This window comes from Lepidochelys kempii, chromosome 1, assembly GCF_965140285.1.
Source record: "Lepidochelys kempii isolate rLepKem1 chromosome 1, rLepKem1.hap1, whole genome shotgun sequence".
NCBI lineage: Eukaryota > Metazoa > Chordata > Testudines > Cheloniidae > Lepidochelys > Lepidochelys kempii.
Window position 1 is genome coordinate 345,731,835 of NC_136380.1, and position 16,064 is coordinate 345,747,898.

Sequence of the window (16,064 nt, forward strand, 5' to 3'; positions counted from 1 at the left end):
CTGGACCTGAAGTGGTCTGTCCTTTCTGTAACTCAGCACTCTGCCCAGATCATGTTTTCTGTATGCTGTTTTCAAGGTACATAGCGTCCAGCAGTTGGGGAGTCCTCTGGGTTATGCAAGGGGGCTTTGGTTCTGCCCCTCTAGTCTGAGGTCTTGGGATCTTGACTCTTCTGTCCTTAGGGTTTTTCTCTCTGTATCAGGGGTCTGCTTCTGTTTTTGGCACTCCCTAGATGTTGGTAAGGGAATCCAAGCCCACCCTCTCCACTGGATTCTGATCCAGGGACCGCGGTAAGCAGCTAAGTCCTGCATCACCAAATGCTCTACTGCTGCCTCCACGGATCACTTCCTACCAGATCCCTGTTTCCCAATGGGCAAAGCAGCTGGAATCAAAGATAAAGTCTCAGACCTTCTGAGACTCACATCTTCCTTCCCTTGGAGTCCAACACATCTCAAGAACTCGTTCTCAGGAGTTCAGAGTGCAAGTCAGTTCACCTCCACTGTCTTCTGCCATCCTAAGCTGGGCTGGTCTCCCTTTGAGATCCTCCTCCAAGCCATGCTTGCTTTGCAGGTGTGGCAGAGTGGGGCTGCCTGGGCCCAAGGCAGCTGCTTAACCCCTTCTTTACCAGTGCTGTGTTTGTATAGCCCATCATACTGTGTAACAAAAAACAGATCTGCTCTTCCTAACCTGTACACAGTTTCTAAGCAACCAGATAACATGTTGCATATAGTATCTTCATAATTGCTGTAAAAACATTTTTGCTATATCTGCATTGCTAAATTACTGAGGAAAAACAGACTTACAGCAAATATCTGCATTCAGTAAAACCTAATAGAGCGCTTAGAGCTTGGGGTAGGTTAGCATGAAATTTAATTTTGGCAAATCCACCTGAGACCAGGGAAGCACATAATATGCTGTACATTTGGAATGGCCTGTTTTACAGTACATATAGAAACAAAAATGGTACTTCTAAATGAATGCCTATTAAAGGAGAAAACACTGCCTGTGCACAAAAAGTTACCAGAGAGAAAGACAGAGAACTGACCACTAAAAGCAGAACTACTAGACCTACTTTAATCAAATAAATGTTAAACACACTGCTGTGGTAAACAGGAACAAACCAAGTTTCTCCTATCTACTTTTTCCTCCTTTTAGTTTTGTCTTGAGTCTCAAAAATATCCACTGGTCTTCCAAGATGTGAGCCATAAAACCGGTAAAATGATAATTAGACACAAACTTTCCAACTCACTGCTTGAGAATGTTCACGTTGCACTCTTCCACTATGCCTACCTGCTCTGATCTTGATAATTTCAAGACTACGCAAGTTAACAAGAAACCCAGCTCTCCGAACAGCAGAATCGCTGTGAATTTCAAAACAATTTTTTCTACCCTGGGTGGGGAAGAGATCCAGCTATGCTGCGAGCCAGGACCAGCTTGAAACTCTGCCAAACTCTTGCCAGTCCCACCAGCCAAGCACAGCCAAGCTCATGAAGGGAAAGGAACCTCGGTAAGTGTGTGCATGTATTTTCCCTTACAAAGTTTAACTGTAAAGATAGCACGCAGCCCATCCCTAAGTTAAGACACAGGCATCAACTTTTCACTGTTTTACTCATAAAAGAAGATATAGCAGTACAACAAGCATTCTCCTGTAAGGTAGGGAAGGAACGCATGTGGAGCAGTTTGTTTATGTACACAGTAATGTCCCTTGTATCATAGTAAGGGCCCTGGAATCCTGAGAGATCTCAATAAAAATTTTATGTAGATACTCTGCAATACTCTTCCAAAGGATGTATGCCTTATTTTTCCTCCATGGTAGGACACCTTCCCATGCCACTCTCCACTGAGTTTGGCTGGAACCATTACAGTAAACAGGCTAGTGGCACATGGGTCCAGGCAGTTTTGGGATGCCAGTGGCAGCTGTGCCTTTGTTACCCTCAGTGAGATATCAGCTAAAATCACCACCACCTGTGGAAAACAGTACCAGTATTCAGTGCCATTGCCCTATACTTGAACCCATGGAAATAGGGCCCGAAGTGTTGTTATTTCATGCAACCTAAAATCTTAATGCCCTCCTCCTTCCCTCCCCCATGCCCTTCTGGCCCATATCCATCATGGCCGGGACTTAAGAGAAGTGCTGTGCAGAGGTACTCCAAAGCTGAAGTGTCAATAAACATATCTTTAAAAAAATTGGAATAAGGGGAGGGAGTTTTTAAATTCATCTTTCACTGCCCATTACAGCTGTAAATCCAACAATACATATGTCTGTTTTATCTGTAGCTACTGCCGTTGCAGCCTTGAGGAGGGCCCCTTCCATACCAGCAGAATGCCTGACCTTGAGAAGGAGGACAAAGGAGATGGCTAAGAAGGATATGTTTAGCGAGATCCTGCAAGCAGTGTTGCATCAGACCAGAAACTCAGGACTTAGTGGGCCAACATGGCAGATGGCATGCAGAGGAATAGAGAAGACAGGAAAAAAATGGAGAGACACCAGGCATCCCAACAGGAAAAGGAAAGGAAGGTGCATGACAACAGCTCCCACTATAGATTTTCCAACCCCAAAATTATTTCCCACTGACCAGTAGCAATCCCATGCTGCAAGCTACCAGAGTGCATTTGCCACTTGCTTCTTAACTGTCAATGTAGTTCTCATTCTAGTGTCCTTGAGCTGGAAAGGCTGGAGTGAGCTTGGCACACAGATCCAGATATAGAATTTTCAGATGCAAAAGACAACATTCATCATCCCAACCCAACATTACAATGCTATCTCACCAATCAGTGCTTGTTTTTTAGGCTCAAAAGCAGTGCTCCACCGTCTGCAGCTACTCCACGAACGCCACCATGAATTGTTTTTCGCTATGTCCCTTAACAATCTGTCCTCCCAGCTACAGAACTTTGGATTTAACTGTAAATCCACTAAAGATTCCATAGCTGAGAACATGTCAAAGCACACAACTGAACTTCTGGTGAACAGTAGGAGTGTCCACACAACGAGTTACTGTGTGGTGAGCTAGTGCGCTGTAGATTCACATCCTGCCTTGCTGTTCACTAACTGTGTAGGCAACCCAATAGTTCACCTACTAATAGCCAAACTAAACAGTGCATTTCCATCTGCCCCAAAGAATGCATCAACAAGATGGCAGAAAGTTTAAGAACAGCCAATAATTATTTACTGATCTGCAAGTAGATTTATCAGGTTATACTAAAATACACACTAAAACAGTTTTAATAACACAAATTAATAGGTCTATATCCTCTATTGTGGAGAATAGGGCATTATATTACACTTTCAGGGGATTGGGTGAAAAAACTTAATAAATTCAATCTCTGATTACCATAAACAAAACAAAAACAAAAAACAATTTGACTTTTTGCTTCTAATTTTTATTCTGTTTTGCACTGAAATATACACCCCACCAAGGTGGTTTGTGACAGTCCACTCAATTAAGAGGTCTCTCTCATGTCCTGTGCATACCACTGTCCTCCATATACTTTTGGCATCTAGGGACATGAGTGCCAGGTTAAAAATTATAGTGACAAAATGAAGAATTTGACAACTTTAGCAGGCTACTGGGTTAGAAGACATTTCATCATCTAATTATAAAATTTTACGCTGATACTGAAATGCTTTGGGTGAAAGGTTCAAACTACACACCACTGAAAACAGAGCCAAATCTGAGAAAGAACATGGCACCAACTGCCATAAACATGCTGCAAGACAGCAGGGGTGTGACTATTTTAGTTAAGGATGCTAGGACAAATCCCTACTCAACTAAACTGCCTTGTGATCTTTAGCATGTGATGACTGTAATGACTTCTAATCTCTATCTGATCAGCCAGCCATTCAATGCACTTTAGCAAATCTTTTCAAGAGAGTGTAAATTAAGTTTGCTGTCACCAAACAACCAAAAATTTTTATTAAAAGTGTACCTTTTCCAAGATTAAGAGCGGCCTTGCCTGGATCCTTTTTATAAAAGTGACACCGTCCAAGCGTAGCCATGTTAGACTCTATTTTCATGTACAGACCAAACTTTTCTGTTACTTTAAAATGGTCATCACACGGTAAATGAAAAGGAACAATTATTTTCAGAGTGCAAGACTAGCAAAGGGTGAGAGACTTTACTTGCAGAGGAGCTCTTGATTAACTCAAATGGGCACTAACTTGGCAAATTCTAGTTGCATTCTTCCATGCTGTTTTACAAATCGTAAACTCAAAACTAAACAAAGTACAAGCCACACAGAATAGCTCCTATATTTTCCCTGAAGCTCCCCGATCCAATTGCTGATGAGCACCACCCAGTAGTCTTTCTATCCTCAGTAATAGGACCTTTCCTCTGAAGGTGCTGAAGTGTTTAAATGAAGACTAGATGTCTTCCTAAAGACGTGTTGTAGTTTAAACAGAAGTTATAGGTTTGATGCACAAATTCCAGAGTAAGATTCTTTGGCTAGCGTTATGCAGAATATCAGACTAGATGATTATAATGGTCACTTCTGCACTCAAAAACTATTCCATAGTTTCAGTTGCATCTAGTTAGCTCTCAATGAGGAGTGTCTCCATGAGTTGCCTCCAAATTCTGAATGTAAATTAACCCTTGAAACCCTAGACCATTGTCTATCTTGACAGGGCTTATTTATAGAGACACCTCTGGGGTGGGGTGTTTCAGGTGTTTGAGGGCTCCTACAGGGACAACAAAAGAGCTGTACACCCGCTCACATAGCAACACACATAATTTAGGGTACCATTTCCAAATGAAAGGACCTGGTCATGTTTTTCTACTTTTGTTGAACATTCTAAGTCTGACTTACCGTATATACTCGGTCATAAGCCAAATATTTTTGGTAAAAAAATGACGCATCAAAGAGCGGGGGTAGGCTTATAAATGGGTCTACACCAAAATTTGATTATTTTAAACTCTGTGAAATCATTGAATTGAATATCTAATATATTGTCGTTTTGTTTACCGGGAGCATCTGCAGGCATGGAGCCCCTCAGTTCCCTGTGGCCGCAGTTTGCCGTTCCCAGCCAATGGGAGCTGAGGGAAGTGGCGCCAGTCCCCCACAGCTCCCATTGGCTAGGAATGACAAACCGCGGCCACAGGAAGCTGAGGGGCTCCGTGCCTGCGAACGCTCCAGGTAAGCAAAATGCCCCGACCCGCCAGCGGCTTACCCTGATGGGCCAGGAGTCAACATTTGCCAACCCCTGAAATATAGGGTCAGCTTACTGAAGGGTCATACAGTTTTTACCATTTTTACTTATCCATCTTGGGAGGGCGGGGGTCGAATTATAAACGAACCGGCTTATGATCGAGAATATACGGTAGTTTGTTAGCTGGGGGGGGATAGAGGCTGTTTTATTACTCGTTTGTACAGAGGGGCCTTGATGCTTAACTGATTTTTGTAGGTGCTACTTTAATACAAATAATGAATAACCAATATTATTAGGAACAAAAACAGAAGAGAAAAAAAAGCCTTCAAAGCTCAGGAAGAATCTGTTCCCACAAGGGAAGAAACGTTGGCCAGGCATTAGAGCTTTTTTTCCCCTCCTTGTAATCTGGATTGTTGCTTTGGGGTTGTTTTTTCAAAATAGAATATTAACTTTACAGTAATCCAGTAAAGCTAAAATGAATTAAATCATTCTCTTTGTCTATTATGACTGAGTTTCAGATATAATACACACACAGAAAAAGCACTTAAATAGGGATATCAAATTACTTTTCATCAATATTGCCCTAGGAATTATAGATATACTTTAAAAAGATTTCACACTTGTTACATATTTTCAGTACATTTAATGTTGCTCAGAAGACTGAAAATGACTCAAGCAACCTATTATGGTTTAAGATATAGTATTCGAACTTCAGATTTCATTATAGTTGTACGGAAAAAAAAAATTCCCAATGGAGGTCAACAATCATTGGCAAGCAAGACATTCTTGCAAGTGATGTAACCTGTTACTCCTCAGCCTGCAGCTTCAGAAAACTCTACTCAATTTTTCCTACTTAAAGTTTTTGACCATTGTGAAAAGAATTAAAACAAGACATCCCAAGATAAAGGGTGCAGTCCATATGATGTGAGGTTCTTAACACAGAGATTGACTTTCAAACAAGGGATGTAAGAAAAATCTTGCAAGTCACTGCTTTATCTTATCATCTTATCAGACAAACACGGATGAGGACAAATTAGGTCTGGCTATAGTATAAACAGGTCCACCAGCATTAATGCATCAAAAGAACTCAAGTCTGTAGTTCTTTCCTGAAAACACTCAAGGAAAAGTATACATTACCACATCTCTCATACCTCTCTAGCATTATTTAATCCTCTTAAATACAAGTCATTTTTTAACAACAAAAGTAAGCTATAACCCCTGCTGTACATTCTAGCAGAAATAGTCACTTCATCTAAATGTATGGTGGCTGTTTTTAAAGTTGAAAGTATATATAAGAAAGATAGTACGAGTTTCCCTAAGCTAGCAAAGGGTCAAACTGAATTTGAAGCCTTTGGAGTTCAATAAAAAGAACTGTATTGATTCCCCCAGCCTACCATACAGAGAGGAGACAAATAAAGCGTACAGTTTATGCACACTAAGATTAGAACTCTGGAATCCCTGGCTGCCAGTCCTGTGCACAGATTACCCATTCCAAATTTCCCTTTTTCACAGTTGCCTAAACATGAGAATCCCATTCTCAACACTTGTTTCATTTTATTTTCTAGAACTGCCCACAGTGATAATAGTGAGCAACAGCAATGAACATTATTACTGTTTTACAGGGCATTTTAGCACTGTGGTGGGATATATCACAATGAGATTATCTCAAAGGTAAGGGTATGATTTCAGTCAAAAGATACAAAGTGCAGCCTCTGGAGTGGCCCTTTTTATAACAGTAACATAGCACACAACGTCACAAGAACTACATTCGTTTAACTAAACTGGACAGTAGTGGGGCTGAGGCACGGCACCAGAGCCCTACTCCAAATCCCACTGAAGTCTATGGAAAAGTCAACTGGACTACACCCTGGAGTGAGGAGATCTGGTTTCCACTCCTTTCTCTACTGCTGATTGTGTGCGATACGAGGCATGTCACCTTGCCTCTCCATGTCAAAGTTTCCCATTCTGTAAACTGGGGATAGCTCCTTACCAGGTGTGTTGTGATGCTTAATATTTGTAACACTCTCAAAAACAGTAGATGAAAGATGATACATTCACCTCATTGAAACTTTGCCTCAAGACCCATTTCTACCACAGTGTCTGTGATAAACTGGCAACTGAGAGCAACTAAGCAAATGGCTATTAGGGAATACTGATATTAATATTTCTGGTATATTTTAAAAAAATAGTTTTACTTGAAACCTGCTCATTGTCACATAATCATATGCTCCTATCACTGTTATTCTTGTCCTCTCCCCTCCACATATTTGTTGCATCGTCTTAATTCAGATTGCAAGGTCTTTGGCACAAAGGCCATTTTCAGTATGTATTTGTATAGGGTTTGGCACAACGGTGCCTTGATCTGGGGCTTCTGGGCACTAGCAAAATACAAATAAATAATAATCCAGGTAATCTTTAGTACGAGCTACAATTATCCTTATTTTCATCAAGACAAAGAAAACAGATAAAGTATCCATCTTAAAGCATATTCTGTATATCTCTAATAAAACAATGCGAATACTTGATTTTGATAACAAAAAAGCCCAAAACAAGTAGGAAAAAAAATCATCATCAGAACCTGAGAGCTACTTCCTAAACTAACATTTTCTTTTCTTTCCCTAAATAGATATTCAATATAATTTAGAAAAAATTTAACCAGGGATGTTTTTCCTTTTAGGAAATTCCATACAATTAGATACCTGGCTTCCTTTTAATGAATTTTTAGAGAAGATACATTCATCAATAGCAAGAAAATACATAACACTCCAATCACAGAAAAGAAAAAATAAGACAAATTTGAGAGTATTTAAGTGTTCTGACTAGATTGTTTTCCTTATCTGTTTCGTGTGTGTTTAATAAAGCATTTTAAAACAATAAGCAAAACTAAGTCCATCATTATCACTCAGCTTGGAGAGAGGGGGTTATTGTCGATGTCAGGCAGAGAAAGAGTATCAAATAGGATAACTTAAAAATTACAATATTCTAAAAACTCTCATTTTTACAAAGTGATCAGCAGGCACATTAACCTACAGAGTCATCTCTACAAAACGGTAACAAGTTTATCACAGTAATTTGAAAACTTCATCATACTCTACTTCTCCCCAAATTCTCAGAAAGTATGGCCATACCTGCGGTACCTCCAAGCAAGCCATGATCACCAGATGCTGATCGCCGCTGAAACTGCGGCCTTGCAGTGGACGAAGAAGACTCCTTCATACGATCAATGACACTCTCAGACAGCTGGAAAAAACATAAACCCCAGCAAGATAAAACAGGTTGCCAAAAAAACCCCAAACAAAACCACGGAATAAAAACGAAACATCTAAAATTTTATCAAAGATTTTGAATTAGCTTTGCAAAGCAATAGGTCTTCCACCCCTACTCCTTTCTTTCTTCCTCTCCAGACAAAGCCTGGAGGTATTTTTGAAGATGGGCAGGGGGAATGAGGGCATTTTGGGCTTGCTATAGAATATGAACAGAAAGCAGCAGGGTGGGGAGTAAATTGGTCTGGGGAAATAAAATAAAAAATGGAAGCAGCATAGGAAATGTAACAAGTTCTGTACTGTTGACATATTGTTTAATTTTCTTAATTATTTGGATCCTAATCAAGGATCATATTTTGTGTTTACATAACACATAGCCCAAAGGAGCCTTGACCTGACTGGGGTCTCTAGACACTACCACAATACTAATAATAACAACAGCAAGTGTAATCTTCAGCTAAATCCACTCTAACATCAGCATAAGCACAGAATTCCCACATTTGTTAATAGTTTCAATGAATATGAATTGACGTGAGAACAAGAAATGAATGCACAGATTCAAGCATAGTCTGTAATAAGCCTGTAATGAGTTGAGCCCAGGGAAATACTTGACAGTAATATTAGTAAAATGGGTGGTAATATGAAATATTTATAATGTTCCAATTTACAGCTGTATCTTGTTTCCCCAATGCACCTTTTTAGGAAAAAGTAGTAAAACTTTATTATTTACTTCTTGGTCAGATTCTCCTGTGAAAAAACAGGTTCCGGCTAATTAAAATCTAGTTTTAACTTTATCAAAATACAAAACCAATTACATAACTAATAAAACCTTGTCTAAAAATATTTTATTGGTATAAATTCTTTATTTGATCAAAGACTTAGCAGGGAGATTCAATTTACACTTGAAGGTTTAAAATTATTCCATCCTCCTTATTTGCAAGGCTTAGTCAACCTCAACCCAGGTATGGTTCTGACCTTCTATCATATGCTTAAATTTTATTCATGTGAGTATTACCACTGAAGCTGGGGATATTTGTAGGAGCAGGATTTTATATTTGTACTATAAGAATTAATGTATGATTTGATCATCCTGCCAGCTACCCTTTTTGAATAGCAGAAAGGAATGACCCTCTGGGGCACTGGTAAAAATGCATCTGCCAGACTGCCACTTTCTGTACCAATGTTAAGGCAGGGACAGACCATAACAATCCTTATGACTGATTATGGTCACCCTTTTGTTTTAGGATAAGTTATAATGTCCACTATGGTTTCCTATATGTATTATAAATTAGGCACTCTAGTTAAATATACATTTATTTGTTTTAAGGTTTAGTAAGTAAGAAACAGGATCTTGTATTGCGTCTATTTTAAGGAGATTAGAGGAATGTTGAAGGTCCGGGCCAAAATGTGAACTGTTTTGATTACAAGATTTAGTAAGGTTTTATTTACAATGCCTTTCTTGCTCAACATAAAAACCGCTGTACACCTTTGAAGGTCTCTGTAAAAGACTGTTTCTGTGAATGAGGAGTACATGCATCAGGAAAAGATAAGGTGTGAAGGCCATTGTTAAAGTCAGATGGTCAAGAGAGGAGGAGTGAAGAAACTTAACTATACCAGAGAACCATCAACGTGCATCCATAATGAAGGAAGGGCAAATTGACGACCCTGAGGTGGAGGCTGGCACCTCTAAAGACAAGACAATTGATGAAATTGAAACCAGGACAGGATGACCCTCTCAGAGGTGTTCTGGAATGTTAACATCAAAAGACAACACCAATTAGGAGTAACTGGTCACAAACTGACACAGCAAGATCCATAGACTTCAATAGAGAAAAAAAAGACTATAAGAACTGGGTAGCTGGCCATGGCACTTTGGGTTCATCTTGCCACAACTCCAGGAGCATCGGATTGCGACCGACAGAGCCCGGCTCCCCTGTGCGACCGATCTGGCTGGCAACTAGACTGGTCCAGACTCTGGACTGGTAACTATAATCATCAACTGGCTAACTTAGAGGTGGGCAAACTACGGATTGCGGGACCCTCCTTCCCTGGGAGGCTCACCCCTAGCCCCTCCCGCCACAGCCTCAGCATGCCATACTGCCGGTGTAGTGTATTAAACTGCTCCGCGTAGGAATGTGCTGCTGGTAACCGTTACAGAGAGCAATTTACTATACTACACTGGCAACGCTCTGGGCGGTGCCGCTGTAGCGCTGCCAGCCACCGGTGCTCTGTGCTGTGCGGTAAAGGGGCAGGGAGTAGGGGGGGTTAGATAGAGGGCAGGGAAGTTCGGGTGGTGGTCAGGAGTGTGGAGGGGGTCGGGGCATCCAGAGGGCGGTGAAGGGGGGGGGGGGGTTTGAATAGGGGCAGAGGTCCCAGGGGGCTAGTCAGGAAGGAGGAGGAGTTGGATGGGGCAGTGGGGGGAAATCAGGGGCAGGGGTTCCGGGGGCAGTCAGGGGACAGGGAGCAGGGGTGGATGGGGCAGGGGTCCTGGGGGGGGGGGGGGCCATCAGGGAACAGGAGGGGGTTGGATGGGGCAGGAGTCTCGGGGGGGGAGGGCCATCAGGGGACGAGAAGCAAGTAGGGAGGGGAATACGGGGCAAGGGCACAGCCTGGCACAGCCTCCCCTAACCAGCCCTCCACACAATTTTCAAAACCCGATGTGGCCCTCGGGCCAAAAATTTTCCCACCCCTGTGCTAACTGCTGTATTCGCAATAAATGCGGCATATTGCCCTTTTCCCTGAAAAAGATCCTGTGTGACTCTTATACGCGTAACATATTCACTAGAGTAATGCTAAGCATTTGCAATATTGGGGCATAACAGACATAGCAAGTAACAAGAAGATTCTAAAACTGCTTGATTGACAGACAGATATAAATACAATATGAACTGCATTTGTCCTTGTCTTCCCTATTACCACATCTGAACCCACACTGGTTAATTCCCAATACTTTAAAACCAAGTTTACTCTGCCAAATGTTCTATCCATTCCCCTACATCAGTGCAGTCACAGTGACAGTAACAACTTTAAACCACACTGCGGTATTTAAAATACCATGAGTTTTGGGTGAAGAAGAAATACAAGGCTTTTCTGTACATTGAACTGCAGCGTCTGAGACTACCAGATAACCAGGGGAGGGGCAATGCCCATGTACACCACCAGGTATCCCTGTCTGTTCTGGAGCATTCTCCCATGTGAATGTCAGAAAAGGGCAACCACACAACAAGAACCCTACAGTGCCTTGTCTGGTTAAACTTTAATCTGATGCAGGGAACAAGGCACTTCAAACCCTAACAGTGTCACAGAAAAACCTGTGCGTGTGTGTTGACCAGTGACAGAATGAAAAGAGAGCGAGAGAAAGAGGTAGGACATGTGGAAAGGATGAGAGGAAAACAAGAGGAAGTCAAGGAGTGGGCGCAGGCTCTTCCAGCTCAGCCTCCCTCCTCTTCGCGTCCTCCTGTGAGTTTTCCTAACGAATCCTGACGACGACGAGATCCCAGCGGCCTATGCACGGGAACGCTTCGCTGCCGCGCTCTTCCTAAGCGTCCGACAACGCACCCGGCCTCCACGATGAGGGGCCTCCCGCGAACTCCAAGGTGGAGGGTCGGGAGGAGAGGAGGGGTCTCGGTGGCTGGGCCAGGGGCTCAGAAACGGGGGGGGGGGGGGCGGCAGGAATGCGACAGGGCCAGGCGAGAAGCGGCTGCAGGAGGGGAGGAGAAGACGGGGAGTGGGGCCGCAGAGAGGACGGGGGTCCTGGGGAGATGGGCGGCGGGGGAGAGCAGAGAGACAGGCGCAGGAAGAGCGGGACAGGAGGAGGTCTCAGGGGCCGTGGGGGTGGAAGGAAGCTGAGCGGGTCCCCGGCCTGAGGCCGAAGGGGAACGGTGGAGGGAGGAGGCAGCTGCCGGGGGTGGGGGCCGATGGTCGGGGCCCCTGCAGTGGCTGGGGGAGCGTCCCCCGGGTCCCCGGCCCCGCTCTCACCCGCACGCCCTTCACCACCGTGATATTCTCGTTCTCATCCGCCTCGAAGGTGACGCGCCGGGCGCTGCTCCCGCCGCCGCCCATCGCGGCTCCAGGCTGCTAGGCCACAGCCGGGGACAGCACCAAGGAGACTCGCGCTCCCCTCCGCCAGCTCACCCCGCCACAACACCGCCCGCCATTGGCCGGCCGCCGGACAAGCCCCGCCTCCCACCGATAGAAGCCCCCTTCCCATTGGCTACTACGCGGTAACCATGGAAATCGCCCGGGAAAGGCAAAGGGTCCGGAAACTTTTTCTACGGAAAACTTCCAGCGGGCGGGCCCTACAAGTCCCGGAATGCACAGCGCCACGAGTGCCCGGCGAAAAGGGCGAGAGGGACGCAGTGCAGGCTGGGTAGAGTAGTCCGCCAGCGTCTCCATTGAGCGAACCAGTCTCCCGTTGCATGCTGGGAGCTATCCGTTTCTTGGCGTCTGGGAAATGTAGTTCTCGTGAGTCGATGGAGGGGCACAGAGGTCGGGTTGCCAGGTGCCTGGTTTTCGATGGGAACACTCTGTCGAAACGGGCCCGGTTGCTGGGCTGTTAAAAGTCCGGTTGGCAGCACGGACGCAGCGGGGCAGGCATGTCCCTCCGGCTCAGAGGCGGCTACGGGGGCTCTGTGTGCTGCCCCCCCGGCCCGAGCACCGGCTCCGCAGCTCCCATTGGCCGGGAACTGCAGCCAATGGGAGTTGCGGAGGCGGTGCCCGCAAGCAGAGGCAGTGCACAGAACCGGAGGGGCATGCCGGCTGCTTCCCGGCAGCCGTCTGAGGGAAACGCTGCCCAGAGCTTGCACCCCTCATCCCCTCCTGCACCCCAACCCCCTGTCCCAACTCGCAACCCCCTCCTGCACCCAAACTCCTTCCCAAAGTCTGCAGCCCAAGCCCCCTCCCGCACCCTGAGCCCCTCATTTCTGGCCCCACCCTGGAGCCCACACCCCCAACCTGAGCCCTCACCCCCCTCCCACACCCCAACCCCCTGCCCCAGCCCGGTGAAAATGAGCGAGGGTGGGGGAGGGCAAGCGATGGAGGGAGGGGGGATGGAGTGAGCAGGGGCAGGGTCTCAGAGAAAGGGGGTGCAGGGGCAGGGCAAGGACGTTTGGGTGTCTGCGATTAGAAAGTTGGCAACCCTAGCACAGGGTGTCCTGAAACTGTCCTCTCCTCCTAACTCTATTTCCCTGTGTGCATCCACTTTGATACCATGTTTAATTACATCACCCCACACTATTTCTCAAATAGTCTATATATAAGGCCCTTCGTTTTTGTTTTTTACTGAAAATTTCCCAGGTTTTACAAAGCTATTACTCAGTTTTTACCAATTTTAACCTGAATTTTGGACACAGCTTGGTAACCTGGCCAGACCTCAGGGGGACCTCACAGACCCAGCTCCCTGCTGCTGAAGGAGAGATGGGAGCTTGGTAACCGAGCTGCTGTCTCTCCTAGAGTGGGCCCAGAAACAGAAGAAGGGAGGAGATGGTGCTCTCACCTCTTTACTTTTTTCTATTTGTTGCTTTTTTCCTGTCCTCCCGTTCCCCAATATTAACCCCAATGTTTATCCAGTAAACTATACATTTTTGTAATATACACAGATAAATTCCTGAGAAATTTTAAACAAAATAAAAACCAAAATCGAAGGGCCTTGTCTATACAGTAAGATTCCAGGATTGTCACTGTCTGCGTGTCGCTCTGTGCATCAATGAAAACAGCTACAAACGTGGCTGAGAGCTCTTTTTGTTCAGAATATCACCAGGTTCAATCACCACTGAGATTTGTGGTTTGTTACAGTCCAGTTTTTTAAGTTTCCAGTCATTTTCGACTTTTTTACATTTTACAGATTACAGACATACAGGTGCACGGGTTCTCGCATAGTACAACATAAGATTCTGCCATTCTTATGACAGCCCTAGATGCACATTATATTATTTATTATTTGTATTACCACAGCACCTAGGAGCTCTAATCATGGGCTAGGCACTGCCCAAATGCAGAACAAAAAGACAGTCCCAGCACTAAAGAGCTTAAGTCTATAAAAGACAAGAAATAGGTGGATACAAACAGATGGGGGTGTACAAGGAAACAATGTGGCACTGTTCCCTCTAAGCTGTGCACGTGTGAGCACGCACACAGATCCTAAACCCTGCGCACACGGCGAAACACCGCGAGCACAAAAATTTGAACAGAAGAACAACACTTTGCACAGACATTTTTTGCACACATGGCCTGTCAAAAATTTGCACAGAAGACATTTTTTGCGCACACAGCCTGTCAAAAATTAGAGGGAACATTGGTGGCAATGTTGGTTAACTTGCTAGACAGTGGTATCATCTACACATGGTGTGTTGTCTTGTAATATTGTTTACCTTAATTTAGTTCAGTGGTTCTCTACCTTTCCCATACAGCACCCCCCCCCCCTTAAAACATTTCAGGATCATGCCTCTTATAGCTTCAGGATCACTCCTGCCATCTAGCCATAAAGAAAGAGAGGTGATTATTACTCCCTGGACTTCTTTTGGACATTACTCTTCTGGACTTGCTGGAGTTCACAACCTCCAGGTGGAGAACCCATGTTCTATTTTCACTGTCCTGATGGTCCAGTACCTTTATTGACATACACTTTAGATATGTGATCTTCTTTGTAAGAGACTCATTTCAAGAATAGAATCAGTAGCCAATAGTGTACAATAACTTTCCTTTCCAGTCTGCAGCATAACCTTCCTTTGGCCCAGCGATATTAGGGATATTCATACTGGTGTAATTTGCTATACCAGTGTAAAACGGGTGGCTTTCCTTGATTTTAAACAGGAGAGAAGTGTATTTTGAAGAGGGAGTTGAAAGAAAAGATGGAGATTACATAGTATGTGGTATTGAGAATGACCTCAGGTTCCACTGTATTGTATTATAGATGCCAGGGATATAAGGACAGTCATGAGGCAGGAGGCAAGCTATATTGTACACACAGCTTGTCTCCAGGAAAATATACTCTTTTTAGCTCATTCTCCCACTATCCCTATTTGTTTGTTTCATCCACCCAGAGCCAAGATTTGGAGCAGAGACTGTCTTTTTACTGGATGTTTGTACACCATCCAGAACAATGAGACCCCAATCTTTCTACTGGGTCCTCTTGACACTACTGTAATACATATAATAATAATAACAACAACAGTGATTTGGGGGTATCTTACATATTTTTTGACCCTTTGGAGATCTCCGTAAGTCAAATTCTGCCCTTCACAGCCAGGTTCATGAAAGGACCTCATATTTATACTGAAGCAGCACTGAACCCCACCCCCCTGCAGGAAATCTGCCCCAAAGTGTTTTCTTTTTATCAAAATGGATTATTTAAACTTATGTCAACTGGGTCATTTCATTTCTTTGAAGAGATGTAAACATCATGTTGCTTGCCTCAACAGAACTGCTCATGTGTCCTTGATATATTTTCAAGCAATTTTTATTTGGATGTAAAGTGTCTGTCAGCCAACATTTCAGCAATATCCGCCTTCCTTGGGGTTTAAGATATTGCTGAAGCATTGGCTGATAGCCACTTTACTATCAAATAAATATTGCTTGAAAATATATCAAGGACATATGAGCAGTTTTCTTGAGATATGCAACATGATGTTTATGCCTGCTTTTATGGATGTTAAACCAGTTT

At 44.0% G+C, this 16,064-nt stretch overlaps 1 protein-coding gene across 2 annotated transcripts in view; it reads right to left on the reverse strand.

The window, feature by feature from the left end:
* The window catches only part of CHCHD3 (coiled-coil-helix-coiled-coil-helix domain containing 3), a 248,724-nt gene extending 236,150 nt beyond the window's left edge, over positions 1-12,574 (reverse strand). For both annotated transcript variants that reach the window (XM_073328860.2, XM_073328859.2), the window contains exons 1-2: positions 12,383-12,574; positions 8,270-8,381 (exon numbers count right to left, since the gene is read on the reverse strand). In XM_073328860.2, coding sequence (XP_073184961.2) covers positions 8,270-8,381; positions 12,383-12,466 — 196 coding nt within the window. In that variant the 5' untranslated portion in view covers positions 12,467-12,574. The remainder of the gene's footprint in view (positions 1-8,269; positions 8,382-12,382) is intronic.
* Positions 12,575-16,064: the final 3,490 nt, after the last annotated feature.